This window comes from Pagrus pagrus, assembly GCF_965226575.1.
Source record: "Pagrus pagrus genome assembly, chromosome: 20".
Classification (NCBI taxonomy): Eukaryota; Metazoa; Chordata; class Actinopteri; order Spariformes; family Sparidae; genus Pagrus; species Pagrus pagrus.
This window is the reverse complement of record NC_140207.1, coordinates 213,247-237,500: the sequence shown is the minus strand read 5'-3', so window position 1 is coordinate 237,500 and position 24,254 is coordinate 213,247. Positions and strand designations below refer to the sequence as shown.

Below are 24,254 nucleotides of genomic sequence, written 5' to 3'. Positions count from 1 at the left end.
CAAAACTTTATTTTGTCAAGTTTAAAAAATGAAAACTAAAACGATAAAAGTCCGCGCGGCTCCTCCTGACAGCGCGTGCAGCTCCGGTGAGGCTCAGGTAGAAGTGAGGGACAGGTGAGACAGGCGCGAGCTCACAGGGGAGGGGGCGGGGTCAAAACAGGTTCTTATTTACCACTAAATATGATTATTGATACGATCATCGATCTGTCTGTGAGGTCAGCGTCTCCCGATGACGTCACTTCATAAAACAAAACTTTGATTAAAAATCATCTTCTGTTTATTAATATTATTAGATGTTATTATGTGTGTGTGTGTGTGTGTGTGTGTGTTGCCCAGTTTGTTCAGATTACAACAGAACAGAATAACAATAATAAACATTTTGTCTTTATAAACCACAAACCAAACATCAGCCTTTAAATCTCTCCCATAATATCATTTATATTATAATCTTATAATATCATTTATATTATAATCTTATAATATCATTTATATTATAATCTTATAATATATAATACTGTGTTGTTATATTTCTGGAATCGTTTTTTTCTTTAAATAGTCAGAAAAATGAACAGAGTTTGGTCTGAATCACAGGTGTGTGTTCAGCTTTTAAAGCTGCTGATTCAGAAACACACACACACACACACACACACACACACACACACACACACACACACACACTGACACTGTGTGTGTGTGTGTGTGTGTTGTGTAAACACTTCAGTGTTTCTCCTAAAACAAACAAACTCATTAGTCATCAATTAGAGGACGAGAGGACGTCAGCTTCTACCTGACGACCTGCTCACCTGTCTCTCTGCTCACCTGTCTGCCTGCTCACCTGTCTCTCTGCTCACCTGTCTGCCTGCTCACCTGTCTCTCTGCTCACCTGTCTGCCTGCTCACCTGTCTGCCTGCTCACCTGTCTCTCTGCTCACCTGTCTGCCTGCTCAACTGTCTCTCTGCTCACCTGTCTGCCTGCTCACATGTCTGCCTGCTCACCTGTCTCTCTGCTCACCTGTCTGCCTGCTCACCTGTCTGCCTGCTCACCTGTCTCTCTGCTCACCTGTCTCTCTGCTAACCTGTCTGCCTGCTCATCTGCCTGTCTTCAGTAATAATGACGTAATGAAGAGTGATGTGAAGATAATCAATAATCAGGAGTTGTCATGAGGTCTGGCTCATATCTACTGATATATATTTGTATATGTGTGAACCAGCTGATCATCACTGATCACATAATCAATATATCTACTGACGTCACAGATTTATAAAACATTTAATCACTTTAAACACTTTTATTCTGTTGACTCATCAGTGTCTTTAATCCAAACATCGACCTTTAATTTGAAGGAGACTTCCAAACATCGACCTTTAATTTGAAGGAGACTTCAGCTTCCTTAATGTTGTTCAGAGACAATAAAGCTGAAATATTTATGATTCAGTTAAAATAAACTAATACAGATTAATAAATATGAATATTTGACTGTTTCTATTAATTTGTCCACAGCTGCTGAGCTCATTAAATATGTGAAGACTGAGATATAGATTATAAATGTAAATGTTTCACATTAAAAGACATCAGCTGGTGTAAATCAATGCTTCCGTGTGTCTTCAGATCAATTGAAGCTGATCAGGTTAATGTCCCTCCGCCGTCATCAGGTTGAACCGAGGCAGCAGCTGCAGGGACTATTTTCTTTCTGTGCGCATGCGCGGACCCCAGGCGCTCTGATGAGATAATTAGTGGCAGCTGTGCACGCGGCTGTGCGCGCTCCTGACACGCTGAGAGAAGAGACACGATGGTAAGTGAACGTATCGATTATTGGTCTTACTGAAACCTGAACTGATCGATTTCCTGTTTGATTGACTCAGAGTCAGCTGTTAGAGCAGAGGTCGGTGGATGAGACGGGCTCAGTGATCGATCGATTGATTGGTTGGTTGATCGATCCGTTTGACTTTGATCTGAGCTGCAGTCTGAATGTTTGAGCTACACAATCAGATCAAAAGCAGCTGCAGCCTGCAGCGCCACCTGCTGGCAGTCTGCAGGAAGTGACTCACAAATAAAACACCTCGTGCTGTCTAGACAAATTAAGTCTGACAGGAGGGAGGGAGGGAGGAAGGAAGGAAGGAGGGAGGGAAGGAGGGAGGGAAGGAAGGAAGGAAGGAAGGAAGGAGGGAGGGAAGGAAGGAGGGTGGGAAGGAAGGAAGGAAGGAAGGAGGGTGGGAAGGAAGGAAGGAAGGAAGGAGGGAAGGAAGGAGGGTGGGAAGGAAGGAAGGAAGGAGGGAAGGAAGGAAGGAAGGAAGGAGGGTGGGAAGGAAGGAAGGAGGGAGGGAAGGAAGGAAGGAGGGAGGGAAGGAAGGAAGGAAGGAGGGAGGGAAGGAAGGAAGGAAGGAGGGAAGGAAGGAAGGAGGGAGGGAGGGAAGGAGGGAAGGAAGGAAGGAAGGAAGGAAGGAAGGAAGGAGGGTGGGAAGGAAGGAAGGAAGGAAGGAAGGAGGGAGGGAAGGAAGGAAGGAGGGTGGGAAGGAAGGAAGGAGGGTGGGAAGGAAGGAAGGAGGGAGGGAAGGAAGGGAAGGAAGGAGGGAAGGAGGGAGGGAGGGAAGGAAGGAGGGAAGGAAGGAGGAAGGGAAGGAGGGAAGGAGGGAGGGAAGGAGGGAGGGAGGGAAGGAAGGAAGGAGGGAGGGAAGGAGGGAGGGAGGGAAGGAAGGAAGGAGGGAGGGAAGGAGGGAGGGAAGGAGGGAAGGAGGGAGGGAAGGAAGGGAAGGAAGGAGGGAAGGAGGGAGGGAGGGAAGGAAGGAGGGAAGGAAGGAGGAAGGGAAGGAGGGAGGGAGGGAGGGAAGGAGGGAGGGAGGGAAGGAAGGAAGGAGGGAGGGAAGGAGGGAGGGAGGGAAGATAGGAGGGAGGGAAGGAAGGAAGGAGGGAGGGAGGGAGGGAAGGAAGGAGGGAAGGAAGGAGGGAGGGAGGGAAGGAAGGAAGGAGGGAGGGAGGGAGGGAAGGAAGGAGGGAAGGAGGGAGGGAGGGAAGGAAGGAAGGAGGGAGGGAGGGAAGGAAGAAAGGAGGGAGGGAAGGAAGGGAGGCACAAGTACAGCCGTGTGAACATCTTTTGCTTACAGACTCCACAACAGAAATGGTAAACGGATTAGTAAATACAATGTGTTTATGATAATAATAATAATAATAATAATAATAATAATAATAATGCTCCATCATTATTATTATTATTATTATTATCATTATTATTAAGTAAATTAATAACACTAAACCAGTGTGTGTGTGTGTGTGTGACCTGTTGTGTATCTAAAGGCAAAGATTAAAGAACAGCAGCCATCTTGTCTTCAGTGTGTTTGTGTGTGTCAGATGGAGGTGAGGGTGGAGGACTGTCTGCTCCGGGGGGACTCGTCTGATCTGGTTAATGTCCTCCGTCATGAAGGACTGTCCAGCATCACACTCGCCAGACTCCACCTGGTGACAAAGGTAACAGGAAGAAGACCATTTAGTTCACTGTTGTTTGTTTGTTTGTTTGTTTGTTTGTTTGTTGTCTCAGGGGGTGTGTGGACCAGGGGGGTATTCCAGAAAGCGGGTATTGTGAAAGCTCTGAGTTTGTTAACCCTGAGATGAGAGAAACTGAGTGTTCAGCTCCAGAAAGAGAGGAAACTGAACCTCTGGTCTGTTACCGCGGTAACTGACTCTGTGGACCTCACCTGCTCACTGGTTCACCTGAAGAAACCCTGAGTGTGACGGAGCTGTCTGACAGCGGCTGTCCTTTCCTTCTCAGTCGATCATGTTGAAGCAGAAATAATTCACATAGTTTTACACCAGGAGGGAAGGAAGGAAGGAGGGAAGGAGGGAGGGAAGGAAGGAAGGAAGGGGGAAGGGGGGAGGGAAGGAAGGAAGGAAGGGGGAAGGGGGGAGGGAGGGAGGGAAGGAAGGAGGGAGGGAAGGAAGGAAGGAGGGTGGGAAGGAGGGAGGGAAGGAAGGAAGGAGGGAGGGAGGGAAGGAAGGAGGGAGGGAGGGAAGGAAGGAAGGAGGGAGGGAGGGAGGGAAGGAAGGAAGGAAGGGGGAAGGGGGGAGGGAAGGAAGGAAGGAAGGGGGAAGGGGGGAGGGAGGGAGGGAAGGAAGGAGGGAGGGAAGGAAGGAAGGAGGGTGGGAAGGAGGGAGGGAAGGAAGGAAGGAGGGAGGGAGGGAAGGAAGGAGGGAGGGAGGGAAGGAAGGAAGGAGGGAGGGAGGGAGGGAAGGAAGGAAGGAAGGGGGAAGGGGGGAGGGAAGGAAGGAAGGAAGGGGGAAGGGGGGAGGGAGGGAGGGAAGGAAGGAGGGAGGGAAGGAAGGAAGGAGGGTGGGAAGGAGGGAGGGAAGGAAGGAAGGAGGGAAGGAGGGAGGGAAGGAAGGAAGGAAGGGGGAAGGGGGGAGGGAAGGAAGGAAGGAAGGGGGAAGGGGGGAGGGAGGGAGGGAAGGAAGGAGGGAGGGAAGGAAGGAAGGAGGGTGGGAAGGAGGGAGGGAAGGAAGGAAGGAGGGAGGGAGGGAAGGAAGGAAGGAAGGAAGGAGGGAAGGAGGGAGGGAAGGAAGGAAGGAAGGAAGGAAGGAAGGGGGGAGGGAGGGAGGGAGGGAGGGAAGGAAGGAGGGAAGGAAGGAGGGAGGGAAGGAAGGAAGGAAGGAGGGAAGGAGGGTGGGAAGGAGGGAGGGAGGGAAGGAGGGAGGGAGGGAAGGAAGGAGGTGGTCTGTGTTACATTGAGATTTTTTGCAAGTGGGAGCTTCCTTTATTCTGTTCGAATCGAGATGACCTTCGGCCTTCTGAAGTCTCGGTTTCAGTGCCTGCACCACCGGAGGGTTTCCCCGGACAGGGCCTGTGATGTCATGCTGCATGCGCAGTACTGCATAACACTGCAGGCCTGAGAAAGCCTTCTGGAGTCCAGCGACAGTCTCCTCATCTGCAGAAGTGCATCCTGCAGCTGCAGACGTGTCTTCCCGGCCATTTACATACAAGTACTGAGAGAAGTTAATTAAGATTTCACAGGACAAACCGAGCCTGTGATTTCAGTACAATACTAACGGATCATGTTCTGGTGGCTCCAACAGTGCGAGCGTGTTCCCAGACAGTCAGACAGTATAATATATGTATTTGATTGTGTCCATGTGCAGTAGTACTGCAGTATGTACCTCGTATGAAGCGGACAGTGTCTGTGGCTGGGACAGAGTCTGTTACTGTCCCTCCCTGGATCCCTCCATCACTGGCCTCCCTTTATTTAACTGGAGAGCAGCTCCTCTGCTGGGTCATATCCTGGCTCGGTGGGCCGCCCCCTGTGCCGGTTCTGTGGGCTTTTTTTAACTGCTACAATCATACAGACACTCAACATGTCAGCAGAGACCTGATCTGTTCACTCACTGTTCACTGTTATCTACTTTAAAGTCACTGACCAGCCTGCAAAATGTTCTTGTTTGATTTTAACGTGCTGCAGGTCCTTTTATGTCCAGACAGGTTTGTTCTTTATGAAGGACAGAAAGATAAAACAGATAAAAACTAACATGAGAGCAGACGAGGTCAAGCCGCGCTCGATCAATTATCCTGGATTTCTTTCTTCTACTTTTGTGCAATACCCCTCTGATGGCCTCACAGACTGCTGTTGTTGTTGTTTACTGTTGTTTGTTTGTTTGTTGTCTCAGGGGCTGTGTGGACCTGATGGCCTCACAGACTGCTGTTGTTGTTTACTGTTGTTTGTTTGTTTGTTTGTTTGTTGTCTCAGGGGCTGTGTGGACCTGATGGCCTCAGCAGACTGCTGTTGTTGTTTACTGTTGTTTGTTTGTTTGTTTGTTGTCTCAGGGGCTGTGTGGACCTGATGGCCTCACAGACTGCTGTTGTTGTTTACTGTTGTTTGTTTGTTTGTTTGTTTGTTTGTTGTCTCAGGGGCTGTGTGGACCTGATGGCCTCAGCAGACTGCTGGTTGTGTTGAAGTCTTTAGAGACTCTGTCAGACAACAGAGACGACCTGCAGACGCTAATCGGACTCGGACTGACTGCTAAAGTAATTAATTACAGTACAGGGTAAACTGAAGAGTAATCTGTAATCTTTAAAGTAATCTCTCAATAATCAGTAATGAGATCAGGCAGGCTGTAATCTGCAAGTAATGTTAGAATAACTTGTAATCAGTTACATTCTTCTGTAATCTGATAAAATAATTGTTTGTTGTTTAGGTGTTGTTGTGGTTTGACGCTGTCCATGACCTGATGACCTCTGACCTCCAGAACATCTCCGCCCCCTTACTGAGGGTCACTGAGGCATTCTACGACTACTTCCTGGTGAGGAGCATGCTGGGAAATGAAGCTGTGCTCATTAAACATGCTGGGAGTTAGGCCAAGCAGGCCGGGGGCATCGGAGGGAGGGAGGGAGGGAGGGAGCATCGGAGGGAGGGAGGGAGGGAGGGAGGGTGGGCGGCCGGGGGCATTGGAGGGAGGGCGGGAGGGAGGGAGGCCGGGGGCATCGGAGGGAGGGAGGGCGGCCGGGGGCATCGGAGGGAGGGAGGGAGGGCGGCCGGGGGCATTGGAGGGAGGGCGGGAGGGAGGGAGGCCGGGGGCATCGGAGGGAGGGAGGGAGGGCGGGCCGGGGGCATCGGAGGGAGGGAGGGAGGGAGGCCGGGGGCATCGGAGGGAGGGAGGGAGGGCGGGCCGGGGGCATCGGAGGGAGGGAGGGCGGCCGGGGGCATTGGAGGGAGGGAGGGAGGGCGGCCGGGGGCATTGGAGGGAGGGCGGGAGGGAGGGCGGCCGGGGGCATCGGAGGGAGGGAGGGCGGCCGGGGGCATCGGAGGGAGGGAGGGCGGCCGGGGGCATCGGAGGGAGGGCGGGAGGGAGGGCGGCCGGGGGCATCGGAGGGAGGGAGGGCGGCCGGGGGCATTGGAGGGAGGGAGGGCGGCCGGGGGCATTGGAGGGAGGGCGGGAGGGAGGGCGGCCGGGGGCATCGGAGGGAGGGAGGGCGGCCGGGGGCATTGGAGGGAGGGCGGGAGGGAGGGAGGCCGGGGGCATCGGAGGGAGGGAGGGAGGGAGGGAGGGCGGGCAGATCAAAATGTTTTGTTCATTCTACACATTTATTATTGGTTTATAAAACTCACGTCTGTCTGTCTGTCTGTCTGTCAGCTGCTGGGTCAAGCTTCTCTCCCAGGTTTGTTTCTGATTTGTAGTCAGAATTTTTTCACTTTGAGTCACATGTTGGCTTCTAAACTCACCTGTCTGTCTCTCTACCTGTCTGTCTCTCAGTCAGTCAGCTGTCTGTGGTTCTTCTTTATTTGGCTCGGTTTGCGCTGGAACCAGAAATCTACTTTCCACTCAGACTGGAGGTAACTGTGGAAACCGACCTAAAACCCCCAATGAATTTACTGCTGTCTCCACTGGTCTGTATCACTCTGTACTGGTCCCCAACTGCTCTGTACAGGTCTCTACTGGTCTTTACTGGTCTGGTCTGGTCTCCACTGGTCTGTATCACTCTGTACTGGTCCCTAACTGCTCTGTACAGGTCTCTACTGGTCTTTACTGGTCTGGTCTGGTCTCCACTGGTCTGTATCACTCTGTACTGGTCCCTAACTGCTCTGTACAGGTCTCTACTGGTCTTTACTGGTCTGGTCTGGTCTCCACTGGTCTGTATCACTCTGTACTGGTCCCTAACTGCTCTGTACAGGTCTCTACTGGTCTTTACTGGTCTGATCTGGTCTCCACTGGTCTGTATCACTCTGTACTGGTCCCTAACTGCTCTGTACAGGTCTCTACTGGTCTGGTCTGGTCTCCACTGGTCTGTATCACTCTGTACTGGTCCCTAACTGCTCTGTACAGGTCTCTACTGGTCTTTACTGGTCTGGTCTGGTCTCCACTGGTCTGTATCACTCTGTACTGGTCCCTAACTGCTCTGTACAGGTCTCTACTGGTCTTTACTGGTCTGGTCTGGTCTCCACTGGTCTGTATCACTCTGTACTGTGGCAGTAAAATGCTCCCACAGTAAAATAACACGTCAGACTGAAGGTGTATAAGGTTTTGGGGTTCACGAATAAACAGTTTCTCACTAGAATGACGTGAAGCAGCCAAGAAAACCCAACAGGGCCAAAACAGACCAGAGTTTCTGGCTGGTAATCTAAGACCCAGAACACACACAAACACAAAAACGGTGTTTTCAGAAATCTCCACTTTGGCCGGAGTTTTTAGAAATGATCGTTTTCCGTGATGAAACCTCAGTTTTTGTGTAAATGAAAGTCCAAACCGCATGAAAATGTATGCGTTTCCCTCCGTGTAAACGGGGTCTAAGGGGACGAGGTTCTCAGTGAGTCAGGGACAGATCCAGAATCAGTGTGAGGGCCACCTGGTACAATTCACCACCTCTTTTAAGCCTTCACAGAAAGGGCGTTGTCACACTGTGATTGGCTGAGAGGGAAACGCCCCAAGCTGCTTCCACTCCTCAATCAGGAGTCAGTCTCCCACCTGAGCACAGGTGATCTGAATCACCTGCAGTGAGTCCAGAGGGATTTTGGAAAATCAGCCCAAAACAAAGAAAGATAGCAAGTCTCAAACAATGGGACTGATACGCTTTGCTGGTCTGTACAAGTCTCTACTGGTCTTTACTGGTCTGTATTACTCTGTACTGGTCTGTACAGGTCTCTACTGGTCTGTATTACTCTGTACTGGTCCCTAACTGGTCTGCACTGGTGTGTGATGTGTTCTGGTATCAGATGCTAACCCTAAGCTTTCTTGTTTCAGGCCATCAGAACCTTTAACATCATCCTGGATTCTCTGAGCAGTGACCAGAGAAGACTGATCCAGAAGAACCAGAACCAGATCCAAATATTGTAAAACACACTGCAGTACACACTGCGATATACACTGCGATACACACTGCAATATACACTGCAGTACACACTGCGATTCACACTGCAATACACACTGCAGTACACACTGCAGTACACACTGCGATACACACTGCAGTACACACTGCAATACACACTACAGTACACACTGCAATCCACACACTGCAATCCACACACTGCAATACACACTGCGATACACACTGCAGTACACACTGCAATACACACTACAGTACACACTGCAATCTACACACTGCGATACACACTGCAATATCCACTGCAGTACACACTGCAATACACACTGCAATATACACTGCGATACACACTGCAGTACACACTGGAGTACACACTGCGATTCACACTGCAATACACACTGAAGTACACACTGCAATCTACACACTGCAATACACACTGCAGTACACACTGCAATCTACACACTGCGATACACACTGCAGTACACACTGGAGTACACACTGCAATATACACTGCGATACACACTGCAATATACACTGCAGTACACACTGGAGTACACACTGCGATTCACACTGAAATACACACTGAAATACACACTGCAGTACACACTGCAATCTACACACTGCAGTACACACTGCAATCTACACACTGCGATACACACTGCAGTACGCACTGGAGTACACACTGCGATTCACACTGCAGTACACACTGCAGTACACACTGCAATCTACACACTGCAATACACACTACAGTACACACTGCAATCTACGCACTGCAATACACACTGCGATCTACACACTGCGATCTACACACTGCAATACACACTGCAGTACACACTGCAATATACACTGCGATATACACTGCGATATACACTGCGATACACACTGCAATATACACTGCAGTACACACTGCAATACGCACTGCAGTACACACTGCAATCTACACACTGCAGTACACGCTGCGATACACACTGCAGTACACACTGCAGTACACACTGCAATCTACACACTGCAGTACACACTGCAGTACACACTGCGATACACACTGCAGTACACACTGCAATCTACACACTGCAATCTACACACTGCAATACACACTGCAATCTACACACTGCAATCTACACACTGCAATACACACTGCAGTACACACTGCAATCTACACTCTGCAATCTACACACTGGAGTACACACTGCAATCTACACACTGCAGTACACACTGCAATACACACTGCAGTACACACTGCAATCTACACACTGCAGTACACACTGTAATATGGCTGTATCTCAGGTCGTCTAGTAATTGGAAGGTTGCTGGTTGGAACCTGGCTCCCCCAGCTGCATGTCCAAGTGTCCTTGAGCAAGTTACTGAACTCCAACCTGATGAGCAGCTGTCTCTCTCAGCTGACTGTCTCTCTCCCTGTCACCCCACCTGTGTCTCTCTCTCTACCTGTCGCCCCACCTGTGTGTCTCTCTCTCCCTGTCGCCCCACCTGTGTCTCTCTCTCCCTGTTGCTCCACCTGTCTCTCTCCCTGTGTGTGAGACAGATCCCAGATGGCAGCAGCCATTCTGACAGCTGGAGGTGAGTGTTTACCTGAACAGGTGATCATAGCCTCTTCTGATTGGTCGATGATCTGATCTGAGTTTTGGAACTACAGCTACCCAAAATGCTTTGCGGGAAGTAAACAGGAAGTCTAATGTTGATCCATGTGTCTTTCTGTTTGAGACTACCGGCTGCAGGCCAGCCTATCAGAGGCTCTGTGTCGTCTGACCACCAGGAAGGAGCGACAGCACAGAGCCAATCAGTGGTTCTCCAGTCGTGACATCAGCACTGCCTTCTGTGACATCACACTGAGAGACTTCGAGGTGGTGAGTGACTGACCTGTCTGTCTCATCACCTGTCTGTCTGTCTAACTGTCTGTCTCAACACCTGTCTCTGTCTCATCATCTGTCTGTCTGTCTCATCACCTGTCTGTTTGTCTCCAGGACTGTCGTCGTTTCCTGAACATTGTTAACGGTTCCCATGGCGACCAGAGAAGGTGATGAACCTTGTAAGTGTGAATGTAAACGAGCCCGAGGACCGTTGACCCTGATGATGTCCCCGTGTTCTGTCTTCAGAGTCTACAGCTTCTCCTGTCTGCGAGCCTTCCTCAACTCGACTGAGGTAAAACCTTCACAGCGGCCGTCTGCACGCTGTCATGGTCATGGTCATGGTCATGGTCATGGTCATCGTCATCGTCATGGTCACGACCTCGCTGCTCGTTCTCTTCTTCTGCAGCTGTTTCCTCCAAAAGACGACAAACTGGAGAAGTTCTGGATCGATTTCAACCTGAGCTCCCGATGTGTCCACTTCTTCATCGATAATCCTCAGGTAGAAAAACGTGTCCTCCTGTCCTGACGTGTCTCCTGATGTGTCTCCTCTGTCCTGATGTCTCTCCTGTCCCTACTTCTGTCCTGATGTGTCTCCTGATGTGTCTCCTCTGTCCTGATGTCTCTCCTCTCCCTACTTCTGTCCTGATGTCTCTCCTGTCCCTACTTCTGTCCTGATGTGTCTCCTGATGTGTCTCCTCTGTCCTGATGTGTCTCTCCTGTCCTGACGTGTCCCCTGAATGTCTCCTGATGTGTCTCCTCTGTCCTGATGTCTCTCCTGTCCCTACTTCTGTCCTGACGTGTCTCCTGATGTGTCTCCTCTGTCATGATGTGTCTCTCCTGTCCTGACGTGTCCCCTGAATGTCTCCTGATGTGTCTCAGGGTTTCCTGTGGGTGTCGGTCCACCTGCAGAGGGAGGACGTGGATCATTACAGCGTCCAGCTGAAACCTGACGGTCGGTAACAAACCGAACCTTTTACAGCTGGACAGATTATCTCCAGCACTGATCGATATTGTTTTAATCAGTCAAACTGCGTGTGTGTGTGTGCTTTCCCAGGATGCACTGGGGCAGAGACAGTCCTAAGCGTCCATCTGAACAAACCCATCGTGCACCACAACAGCAGAGGTCAGACAGTGAAGCTGAACTTTGACCCTGAACACCACCGAGAGCTGGAAGAGGCTGCAGGGAGGGTGTTCATGGTACCTGTCTGTCTGCCCATCTCTCACCTGTCTGTCTCTCACCTCACCTGCCTGTCTCTCACCTGTCTGCCTGCCCATCTCTCACCTGTCTGTCTCTCACCTCACCTGCCCGTCTCTCACCTCACCTGCCCGTCTCTCACCTGTCTGTCTGCCTCTGTATTATCAGACAGTGAGGAGTCCCCCCTGCCTGGATCACACAGTTGGTACAGTCCAGGTGTCCCCCTCTGCTGGCAGACACAATCGTAGATCCTACAGCAGGAAGAAACCACAGAGCAAGAGTCAGCTGAAGAGTGAGTGTGTTCTCACCTGTCTGTCTGTCACCTGTCTGTCACCTATCTGTCTGTCTGTCACCTGTCTGTCTCTCAGCTGTCAGCTCCTTAAACCTGAGTATGATGTTTTAAATCAGACCATAATAACATCGTTCATTTTGTCCTTCAGATGTCAGCAAATAAAAAAAACAAGTTTTAGTTTTGTATCAATTCTAAAACTGTGAAACATTTCACAATAAAAGACTTGGTATGTTCATGTGAAACATTTCACAATAAAAGACTTGGTATGTTCATGTGAAACATTTCACAGTAAAAGACTCGGTATGTTCATGCGAAAGCTCTCAGACGTATTAAACTGCAGAGTTTGTGTTCCTGCTTCAAAGAGAAGAAACAACATCAGCAGAAAGACGTAGTTATTTTTTTTTACATTAAATCTTACTTCAGAAAGTTTGTGAAATATAACAAACAAAAACAATTAATATGTAAAACATAACAACATAATGTCTGTCTGTCTGTCTAGTTCTTCCTCTGTCGTCTCCAAGTAGTGATGAAGACTCTTCAGTGATGAAGGTAACGTCCCTTTTAAAGAGACAAACTGTTGAAGGTTATAGACAGGTTGTTGTTGTTGTTGATGTTGTTTGTTTGTTGTTGATGATGGTTGTTGTTGTTGATGTTTGTTGCTGTTGATAGTTGTTAATGGTGGATGATGATGATGTTTGTTGTTGTCTGTTGTTGATGGTTGTTGTTGTTTTTGTCTGTTGTTGATGATGGTTGTTGTTGTTGATGGTTGTTGATGATGGTTGTTGTTGTTGATGGTTGTTGTTGTGGTTGTTGATGGTTGTTGTTTTTGTCTGTTGTTGATGGTTGTTTTAGTCTGTTGTTGATGATGGTTGTTGTTGATGGTTGTTGTTGTGGTTGTTGATGGTTGTTGTTTTTGTCTGTTGTTGATGATGGTTGTTGTTTTTGTCTGTTGTTGATGATGGTTGTTGTTGTTGATGGTTGTTGATGGTTGTTGTTTTTGTCTGTTGTTGATGATGGTTGTTGTTGTGGTTGTTGATGGTTGTTGTTGTGGTTGTTGATGGTTGTTGTGGTGGTGGTTGTTGATGTTGTTTTCTGTTGTTTACAGGCTCAGCAGAGACACTCAGCAGAGTTTCTGTTCGATCAAATCAGAACCTCGACTCCATCGTACGACTCAGGTGAGGACCTGTTCTGTCTGTTCACACCTGCACGGACGACTCCACAGAGCAGCCAATCAAACGGGAGTAATTCAAACTGTGTGTTGATGGAGACGGAGCCTCGAGGACCGGGACCTCCATACGACAGTGTCAACATCAACCTGAGTCAGTCTGCAGGGTCTTATACAGGTCTGTTTCCTGTGGCTGCTTCACAATAAAAGCATCTATGTGTCTAACTTGTTGAGTAATTTTAAACAGCAGGAAACAATGTTAGCATTAGCATTTAGCTAATCAGCCTGTGATAGGAGAGTGAACAGGAAACGGTGACAGTGATATCAGTGTGGGAATGGGAATGGCGGACCCCGCCACCGACAGGGATGGTGTAATATTTACTGAGTCGACTGTGAAAACAGGATTTGATGTCCTGAACGTCTGAAAGATTGAATGTTAAAGCAGGTGGAGTTGGGTTCAACCTGTCTGTCTCTCAGGTGCTCCTGTGGGGGCGGAGCTAAACATGTCACAGGAACAGACTGGAGGAAGCAGCTCTCCTTTGTTAAAGGTGCAGTTCTTCTTTTATTTCTCACATAGAGACCTGAACTGTTCTTCACCTGAAATCTGTTTATTGTTGCAGGAAGTCGTTGGTCCTGACAGGAAACGAGCCGCTCCGGACTCAGGTCTGTTTATTGTTTATTGTTTATTAAGGATTACCATTAGCCGACGCACAAACGGCAGGCTAGTCTTCCTGGGGTCCTTTTCAAAAAGTTCAATATGAAACAACAATTCACAGATACAGTTACAAAACATACACAGATCCAGTTACAATAAAAGAGAAAGGAACAGAAAAAAGAGAAAAACAGTTCCCAAAATGGTAACATTAAAGACTAGTAACTCTCAAGCCTGAAAAGTGACTTTACATGTTTCTTAAATGCTTTTTTACTTGGAATAGTCCTAATATTTAAAGGAAGAGTGTTCCATAACGAAATGGCTCTTTATACAGCGGTGCTTTTCATTGAATTAGTTCTGGGTCGTGGTAATGCAAGTAGACCTTGAGTTGAAGCTCTGGTACTGTAGTGATGAACATCAGCATTATAACCAATCTGATTAGAAAGGGCTGTAGGATACTTGCTGTGAATAATGGAAATTTATGTGGAATGGTGTTACTTGACTTGCAAAAGGCATTTGACACTGTAAATCACGACAGATAATTGTTGACCAGTGTGATCAGGAGGTAACGTTAGCATGCTACTTACTGTTGTCATACCGAGTTGGTTGTAGTTATTACGCCGAACACAGCGTCAACTTGCGATTGTATTCAGTAAATCCCGAAAACGTAGTTATATTTTCAGACGTTACTAAACACATTCACGCCCAAGCGTCGTGTTTTGGAAGTAACTTAGTCGGTGCAATCACTACAACCAACTCGGTATGAGAATAATTCTAGCATGCTAATGTGCTGTGCAGCCTATATGCTAACAAACTACCAACTGCTATCTCTGAATCTAGCTTGTTGTTGGCACTCGGTTGAGGTTTCTTCAGAAGATTTCGCAATTCGCCAGCTCTGTCAACAAATTCACGTGTATTCATTTTCCCCAGGGATGCTCATACAGCGGCAGTATTTACGACTCTAGTAACAGATAATTGCACTTCTCAACCAGCCGGGGGTAGTAATGAGTCCAAACTACCTAGTGTTGCTTTAAGAGACTTTTCCCTGTCTTTAATAGCGTCATGTATATTTTTATCAAACCATTCGCTGGAGCACTGTTTCACTGTGGTTTGCCTAAGAGGGGCCACCTTGTTAATGATTTCTAAAAATCTATCTTTAAAATATGACCATGCTATGTTAACACATGAACAGTTTAATACAGGGGACCAGTCCATCTCATCAACTAACATCATGACAGTTTCCTGGGAATAATGTTTAAATGACCTTGGCCGCGTCTCCCAGATTCGATCGTTCTTAAGGACTTAAGGAGGCTCTTAAGAAGGGTTCGGCTAAGAAGGAGCGCTAAGATACGGGTGTTTCCCAGACGCGTTCTTAACTACCTTCTTAGGAGAACCTTAAGATCAAGCCAAAGAAGCTGCTTAAGAAGCTCTTAGTGGGAGCTGTCCACCGCGGTGCTGCTGAAACTGAATCAATCGATGCCAGGCAAATCGATCACCCACCTCTTTATCAGCGCATAAGTCACACACAGCGCCCCGTGGTCCCCCCACACAGGTGATTAGGCTACGCATGCATCGTGTGTGTGGGTGTGTTGATGGCCGCGTAGTGCTTTATACCGATCCAGCACGGATCCACCAGGGAGGGATTGTGGATTGGAATGAGGGTGCCATCCACCACCCGATCACCCGGGGGGTCCCAGCCACTGCGTGAAACCCTTGGTGGACCTGGCGGACCTTGTCCCGTGTGGTGGGCAACTTTATGTGGGTCCGGGCATGGCGCAGGAGAATCTGTGTCACAGCTGCCACACTCCGTGACACCGATGCCTTGCTGAGGCCAGTGCCGTCCCCCACCACCTCCAGGAAGCTCCCCACTGCGTAAAAACGCAGCGCAGCCAGGAGCTGCACCTCCGGGCTGAGGGCAAAACTGCAGCGGGTTGCTCTCTGGATGTGTGGAGACACCAGAGTGATCAGCCGTTGGATCTCCGCACGGGGCAGCCGGTACTTTGCCTGGACAGCCCGGTCTGACAGCACGTCCAGTGGGGAGAAGTGCTGACGCACGTATGCATTTATGTAAACCGTCTGGCTTCGGTTCGCAGCGAGAATGTGCTGTATTGCAGCCATGGTTTCTCATACGCGCGGATTTTGGCAACGCCTTGTTGTTTTTTTATGTGTAGTACTATAAACTCATATATGCAGATGTGTGAGGAAAACTTAAACGTGTAATTCAATAAAAAGTTTTTTTTCTTCTACTATTAGCCTATGTTCCTTGCGCCAGTGGTCCGCAGCTATAGCGCATTTCAACATTGAGCATTGTTTTATTATTTCGAAAAGTGGAGGATATAAATTTCCCTGACGCGGCTTGATCACTGAGCATTCGGTCGCTAAGAAGGCTGTTGAGAGTGGGTCAGCTCGATCTTACATTTCCTTCTTAGTGAAAGATCTTCTTAAGCTAAGAGCGACTCTGGGAAATGCATCCTTCTTTCACAGCGTTCTTAAGAGCGCTCCTAAGAAGATCTTAGCACTTAAGAGCTTCTTAACGAATCTGGGAAACGCGGCCCTTGATAGTACAGACTTGTGGGAGTAAAAAGTTTTTTTGCCTATTTTTCTTAAGAATATTATGTTGTGATCACTTATGCCAAAAGTAATAGTGCCACTTTGAGATATTTTAGCTTTGTCAGAAACCAAAATTAAGTCAATAATACTCTCGCAAGTCTTGCCTATCCTCGTGGGTTGTTTTACCAGCTGTTCAAAACCAAAAGAATGACACAGATCCTCAAGCTTTTTGCAAGTAGGATCAGCAACCTCTGAATGCATCATCAGTTGTCTAATTTCATCGATTTTTGGTGGGAGACTTCTAACATTAAGATGTAGAAATGCAAACCTTTCTCGCTAAAAGTTGATTTAAAGTCCTTGACCTTGATCTCCGGAGTCAGGCCACCAGCTGCCTGGCTGATATGGGATGTTGTACTCCGGGGGATAGTCTCAGTTAGTCCAATATTGCATTGAAGGGCGCGGGATATAGTGGATGGAAGGGCCTCCGCGTTGCAAGACTCCGAACCGCGAGCGGGACCGCAGGGAGTCGTAGGCACGGCCTCACTGGCAGCACAATCCGATGCAGGCCCATCGACTGGGGAGACCACAGCATTGTGAGATCCCGAACCGCTAGCTGCTGGGCTGCACGAAGCCATTGGCACGGCCCTGCTGACGGTCAGGATCTTGCTGTGTGTCCGGTCGGCAGAGCAGTTCGATGTAGGTCTACCCTCTCCATTGCAGTGAAGGCTTTCCAAGAGCGGGGCTGCTGGGTGCGTCGGAATGTCTGACATCCGATCGCGTGCTGCTGGACTGCTGGAAGCCTCCAACACGTCCCCAATGGGGAAGCCCCAACGTTGCCATTCCTGAAGGGAGACTCTTTATCGTTGTACCGGTGGATGTTGGCGACGGCGAATGTAGAGACCGCCGTGCTGATGAGCCGAAACAAACGGGGGTGGCAGATGAAGTAAGTCCACCAATACTTTCGCCTGTGGTTGCGTGAGCTGTGATATTATTGTTAGCCCTGGATGCATTCGCTGTGATGCTAAGTTTGTTAGTCCATTGATAGCCCCACTGACAGGTGAAGCTAGCTGTTGATGTTGTAGGCCCACTGCGTGGCTAACAATCGGATCCATGTTAGCTGACGGCCAGTTGTGAGGGCCCGGATTCAGCTCGATATCCCCAGCTAGAAGCAGCGTAAACGCTATTTGGATGAGGCCCCGGTTTGCACATTGTTTCTTGCCTACATCTTTCGGGGACGGGGCGCTGGCATAACCATTTACCAAAAACGTTGAGTATAGTACGTGTTGGCTTGTTGCCACAGGGCTAACCAAACAGCCCTCTGTCCCAGCCGATCGAATTACCTGCCGCGTTTGAACAATTATCAAACATGCGATTAATATGGCAGTTGCTGTCCAACCTTTGCTCGATTGAGTAGAAGGAGGCGAAGGGAGACTCCTCTTTGGATGTTTAAACGGCAGCCATCGCGCCTGCCTTGCCTGTTCTGTGGCAGCCATGACATCAGCTCAGTCAGTGATATGTGTATATATGTGATCAATACAGGAAGATGATAAAACGCCTTCCTTACTAACAACCATCCTTGTAGGCACAGACACTATTTGAGTTAAATTGCAAGTACTGGACATTAACAGTAGTCTCTTCTTCGTGGAGCAGTTGTCTGCAAGCCAATTTACATTGAAATCACCAAGCAGGTACATTTCTCTGTTCACGTAGGTCACTCTGTCAATCATTGTACAAATATCGTTCAGATACTCCATGTTGGTATTCGGAGGCTTATAGCAGCAACCAACAACTATTGGTTTGATATGCGGTAAATGCACTTGTATCCACAGAGCTTCAATATTTTCATTCATTAAATCAGATCGCACCTTTACTGGTAGGTGATTTTGTATGTAAATTGCTATGCCTCCACCAAAACAATTTCTGTCCCTACGAAATACAGAAAAACCATTGATAGATATTAAAGAATCATCAAATGAACCATCAAGCTGTGTTTCAGTTACAGCCATAATATGAATAGTTGTTTTTTAAAAAGTGTTTCAAGTTCATGTGCTTTATTCCTCAAACTACAGATGTTTAAATGTGCTAGAATTAAACCCTTAGGTAAGTTCATAATGGGACAATCACTAGTCAACAGTTTGGTACAGTCCATAGTAAGCAGAAGAAGAACAGAAGTTTAACAAAAAAAACAAACAAGAAAAAACTAAAACAGGCAGAGCAAAGAACTAGGCTCTAACTCCCATCCCTTGCTTCTGGGTGGAGGGGATGGACAATGAGCCTGTCGTATCGAATGTAGGCTATATCACCTTGTTCTCTGGCCGCTTTCATGGCAGGGATAAGTTCCCTGCGCTTTTGCTTGACACCTTCAGAATAATCTCCATTCATATAGATACTGGTTCCTTTCAGTTCCTTAGCTTTTGCCAGCACAGCCATTTTATCTTTATGTCTGAGGAATTTGATCACAACAGGTCTAGGCCTCTTACCAGAGTAGCCCGATGGATTGCCAGTCCTATGTGCACGTTCAATCTCCATCCGACCGCAGTCCAGATGAAGTTTCTCAGTGATCACACTCCTGATTTTGTCCTCAGTCTCCTTCCAGTTCTCATATTGTGTCTCTGGAATGCCGTCCACAACAACGTTGTTCCTTTTTGATTGACCCTCCAAATAGTCAGCTTTATCAGATATTTTTATCATGGTCTCACACATAGTCTTGATGTCAGTGCGAGCAGATTTACTCTCTGACTCAGTCCTCTCATTGTTCTTTATTAGATCTTCAATCTCCCTCTGAGAAAATTGCAGGCTGCATTTCAGTTCCTGTGTCTCCTTGGTCAGTTGGTCAATCCGTTTGTTCACATTGTTCACCAGTATATCCACAACCGTCTTGAAATTACTTTCCTGCTGCTGTATAAGTTGTATAAACCAATCCTTTTGTTGATTCAGTAAGTCTCGTACCTGTGAAAGCGACACAGCCTCCTCTCCATTGTTTTGGGCCTTAGGTGGCATGGTGTGAAGAGATTCCTTATTAGGAGGTCCTCAACACAGGCTTGAGATTCAGCAGGTGTAGTAGGCCGAGAAGGAATCCACCAAACATCACTGCGTGAACAGATCATCCACTACTTTTTTTCACTTGGTGTGACATAAAATATAGAGTCTTATATTAGGTTGTTAAAAAATCTTTGAGGTCTTGAGTTTGATTAAAACATTTTTTCTAAAAAGAGCAGGAGCACCGACAAGGTGGGATACAGGAAGCAGGAAGTGACAGAGTTCTGTTGGACTCTTCACCGGCTCAGTCGACTCGTCAGTTTCTAACAGTTTGAAGGGAAAATTATGTTTATTTCCTCCCTCAGTTATTAAAAACATGATTTCCATTTTGCCACAAAAAGACAAAAAATGCATGATTATGTTTAGTTGTAAGTCAAAATAATAAGATCAATGTGTCGACTTTAAAGGACAATTCTGTATTTAAAAGTGCTACATATAATGTTAAATTTAGTATTTTAATTCTAACCTAAATGACATAATTCTGGATAATAAACACAAAGATGACTTAAAGACAGAACGGTGACTTGAGGTGGCAACATCACTTCCTCAGAAGTATGGAAGCCCATTTCTGCCACAAAAGACAAAAAAAACAAAACAAAACTAATGAGTCAGTTTGAGATGAAATCCATTAAACTGAAAATTCTGAGTTTTTTCGTAACAGACATAAGATCTGCTGTCTGTCTCTCAGATGGTCTTGTTGTTTCTGTGTGAAGGCTACCTGTCAGACCAAACTGAGGGTGTGTCTGGCTACAAGAGGAGGGCGGGGCCTGAGCAAGAGGGGGAGGGGTCTAACTCACCATTGGCAGGTAGTTTGTTGAGCTGTGATTCTTTTATTTTTGATCACTTGGAGCAGGCCTCAGTATTTGAGTTGTGTCATGTGCCGCTCACCTGGTCTTAGAGGGCTCACCTGAGGGGGCGGAGCCACCAGAACGGGAGGACGGTGCAGAGTCGGGTGCCAGAAGGAAGGAACCTGAGTCAGACCTGACATCTGGAATCACAGCTGCATTCAACGCCTTCAAAACACAACTGGAACAACACTTCACCGTTAGTGCACACCTGGTCACAGTGTTACTGATTATTGATTGTTGTCTGATCAATAACTTCATCAGAAGGTAAACAGTGATCGATTGTTTTCAGGGCTGCTGGGGGAACGCCTCCTCCCTGCTGACAGCTGTCCATCAGCACAGGTACCGCCCACTCACCTGTCCGTCAGCACACCACATACAGCATTACCACCAGCAGGAGGCGCTGTGAGGCAATAAAACCTGTGTGTGTGTGTGTGTGTGTGTGTGTGTGTGTGTGTGTGTGTGTGTGTGTGTAGGTTGGTTTTGCTGCAGAGGTTTGAGAGCAGCGTCACTGATCAGCTGACCCGACTGCAGGAAACCTCCACCAGCCTGAACTCCATCAACACACGGATCCTGGTACCGATACTGCAGTACTACTGCCACTGTACTACTACCACTGTACTGCTGACTGATACTGCAGTACTGCTACCACTGTACTACTACCACTGTAGTGCTGACTGATACTGCATTACTGCTACCACTGTACTGCTGACTGATACTGCTGTACTGCTACCACTGTGCTACTACCACTGTACTGCTGACTGATACTGCAGTACTACTACCACTGTACTGCTGACTGATACTGCAGTACCACTACCACTGTACTACTACCACTGTACTGCTGACTGATACTGCAGTACTGCTACCACTGTACTGCTGACTGATACTGCTGTACTGCTACCACTGTACTGCTACCACTGTACTGCTGACTGATACTGCAGTACTGCTACCACTGTACTACTACCACTGTACTGCTGACTGATACTGCAGTACTGCTACCACTGTACTGCTGAATGATACTGCAGTACTACTACCACTAGCTCATCCAGACCCGGTCCACGTCTCGGGCCTGGTCCTGACTGACGGTGTCCCTCTTGGTCTTTCAGAGTTTCTTCCAGTCTGAGATGCAGCGACTCGGCTCCTTCTGTGATGAACACCTGCAGAGGTCAGTCTGATCTGGACCGGATCTGATTGAACCTGGTCTACACCTGTTCACCCTGATATTATCAATCCCAAACCTGTAGTACCCTCCAGAGTCTGGTTCAGAACTGGTCTGCACCTGTTTACACTGTGAGAATTTATTTGACTGTTGAGATCTGGTCTGGATCTGGTCTGGATCTGGTGTGAATCTGGTCTGGATCTGGTCTGGACCTATTTTAGCTCTCCTGGACCTGATTTTTGTCGCCCTAGGTTGAAATCTTTGGACCGTGAAGAGTTGGGGAGAGAGCATCCGTCCAGCCAATGAAGGTGGAGAAGAGAGGAGCTCGTCCAATCAGGAAGAAGCTGATCTATGTTTAAACCTCTGATCACATTGAGAAGAAGAATGAAACTCTTCATTTAGATTTCACAGATTTTTGTTCCTACCTGAGTTAAAAGATCAGTTTCTTCTCTGAAGGCACAAAAAACAAATAAAGAATGAAAAAAACAAAGTCTGTGGTTCAGTTTTGTTTGTTTGAGCTCCACCAGCTGCTGCGTCTGTCAGAGTGCAGGAACTTTAAACGACCACAGGGAGGCGACACCGACGCAGACTCGGTCCACATGTCCACAGCATCAGTCAGTCAAGGTTAACATGAACACTAGAAACATGAGAGAACGGACATGTGGAGATTTATTGATCCACACTGGTGAACACAAGACTCACAGCAGAAGATCAAAGTGATTTAACTCACCAACATGAACATAAACTTCAGGGACGAGAAGAATCTGACATTCAGTCCAGAACTCCTCGGTTCCTCCATCATGCTCACATCATGAAGATCCTCAGGAATCAGATTCAAAGTTTGGATCGACTGATTACTACTGCAGTAAATGTACTCAGTAAAACAGAACCAGAGCAGAGTCTGAGATATCTGCAGCAGAACAGAACCAGAGCAGAGTCTGAGATATCTGCAGCAGCTCTTCAGCTGGTTTTAAACCGGAACAGGGTACGAGTCACTGTGTGTGTGTGTGTGTGTCTGTGTCTGTGTGTGTGTGTGTGTGTGTGTGTGTGTGCATGAGAGTGAGATAATGTTTACTTCGTCAGTAACATTCGACTGTATTCTGCAGATTTGTTAAAACAAATCCACAGATTGGGTTTGGTTCTGATGATCAGCCCTGAAGAACCCGGTCTGTCGGTCCGTGATGTAAAGAGTGTTTTTATTTCATGAACAGAATCAACATTTTTTATTGGTCAGAGAGGTGAACAGGTGATCAGGTGTTGGACCATCTGTCATATTTCCACTTTATATACGTCACATTTATTTTCACTGTGTCAGTGTGCCGTGACCTCTGACCTCTGAGCCAGTCCTGGTCCAGACTCAGTTCTGGTCCACCAGACTGAAACCAGCAGAGCAGAGTGTTGATGAATCCAGCTGCTGGTTGTCAGGAAGCAAAGTGATTCGAGAAGAACAACAGAGACCTCCCCCGACGAGACGACTAATGAGAGGGGGGGGGAGAGAGAGAGAGAGAGAGAGAGAGAGAGCGCAGCTCAGGTGTTTCTCTCCTCACTGTTCAACAAGAGGAAACAATACAAGGACCAGCAGGAGTACTGGTTCTGTTCCTCTGAACTGGACCTGGACCAGAGGACGGACTGAGATGCTGATTGGTTGAGCAGCGGCTGTCACTGTTTTTTTTTATTGTTTTTGGACTTTAATGGACGGACAGAGAGAAGACACGACGGCTCAGTGATCACCAACAGCTGCAGGTCGGTTCAACCACTGAACTGGGACCAGCTGGTTCCAGTCTGGGTTTACTGGGTCCAGCACACTGACAAACTGCTTTCAGGAGTAGAAGAAGAAGAATGAGATGCTTTAGAGAAGTCAGAGTAGCAGCAGTGTGATGAATAATGGTCTCGTCTGTTTCTCTCAGTTCTTTTGTTTCCTTCACTTCTTATTTTGTGTTTGTTCACTGAAATAGTTGTTCTGCTGCTGAACGTGTGAACGATCGCTGAAGTCTTTCCGTCTTTCTTTATTTCTTTCTTTCTTTCTTTCTTTCTTTCTTTCTTTCTTTCATCACTTTCTCTTCTGTTCCATCATTTTATTTTCTTCCATCTTTCATGGAAACAACAGCTGGGAGCTGTGTGTTACTACTGATGTGGTTCAGTGGAATTACTGAATCAATCAGCACTCTGTTAATGTGTTAGTGTTGGTGGAACAGGTGAACAGGTGAACAGGTTCGAGTGTGAGCAGTGATGTCATGACTGGCTGGTTGTGTAGTGTTCATAATGAGGCTGAAGTGGACATGCAGCAACAACATGACAACAACAACATAACAACAACATGACGACAACAACATGAGAACAACAACATAACAACAACATGACAACACCAACAAAGCTCATATAAATATAAGTGTTGGTTGGTTACTGGTTCCAGTTGGTTGTTCAGTGGATTCGGTTGGTTGTTCAGTGGTTTCAGTTGGTTGTTCAGTGGTTTCAGTTGGTTGTTCAGTGGTTTCAGTTGGTTGTTCAGTGGATTTAGTTGGTTGTTAACTGGTTTCAGTTGGTTGTTCAGTGGATTCAGTTGGTTGTTAACTGGTTTCAGTTGGTTGTTCAGTGGTTTCAGTTGGTTGTTAACTGGTTTCAGTTGGTTGTTCAGTGGTTTCAGTTGGTTGTTCAGTGGTTTCAGTTGGTTGTTCAGTGGTTTCAGTTGGTTGTTAAT

The 24,254-nt window shown here is 47.5% G+C and overlaps 1 protein-coding gene across 8 annotated transcripts; it reads left to right on the top strand.

Moving 5' to 3' along the window:
• Positions 1–1,723: 1,723 nt before the first annotated feature.
• On the top strand, positions 1,724–22,057 carry sycp2l (synaptonemal complex protein 2-like). 8 transcript variants are annotated; one of them, XM_084339974.1, is made up of 25 exons: positions 1,724–1,792; positions 3,328–3,462; positions 5,888–6,004; positions 6,175–6,279; positions 7,111–7,135; positions 7,231–7,364; positions 8,716–8,804; positions 10,335–10,369; positions 10,514–10,656; positions 10,774–10,826; positions 10,906–10,951; positions 11,066–11,158; positions 11,539–11,611; positions 11,714–11,856; positions 12,023–12,146; positions 12,646–12,695; positions 13,252–13,489; positions 13,789–13,859; positions 13,932–13,974; positions 20,266–20,358; positions 20,451–20,596; positions 20,690–20,739; positions 20,874–20,973; positions 21,504–21,562; positions 21,808–22,057. In XM_084339974.1, the coding sequence occupies exons 1-25, from the start codon at positions 1,790–1,792 to the stop codon at positions 21,860–21,862; spliced, it is 2,223 nt and encodes a 740-aa protein (XP_084196100.1). In that variant the 5' UTR covers positions 1,724–1,789; the 3' UTR covers positions 21,863–22,057. The 8 variants fall into 8 exon arrangements, with proteins under 8 accessions (XP_084196100.1, XP_084196105.1, XP_084196098.1 ...); XM_084339979.1 differs by having other exon boundaries at positions 1,731–1,792; positions 3,292–3,462; positions 13,252–13,321; XM_084339972.1 differs by having other exon boundaries at positions 1,731–1,792; positions 3,292–3,462.
• Positions 22,058–24,254: the final 2,197 nt, after the last annotated feature.

What these genes read in the sequence shown, in the direction of transcription:
- sycp2l (XM_084339972.1), top strand. An exon ending in ACAGCTGTCCATCAGCACAG is followed by an intron (nt 20,740 to 20,873) that starts GTACCGCCCACT and finishes GTGTGTGTGTAG; the next exon opens with GTTGGTTTTGCTGCAGAGGT. An exon ending in CCATCAACACACGGATCCTG is followed by an intron (nt 20,974 to 21,503) that starts GTACCGATACTG and finishes TTGGTCTTTCAG; the next exon opens with AGTTTCTTCCAGTCTGAGAT.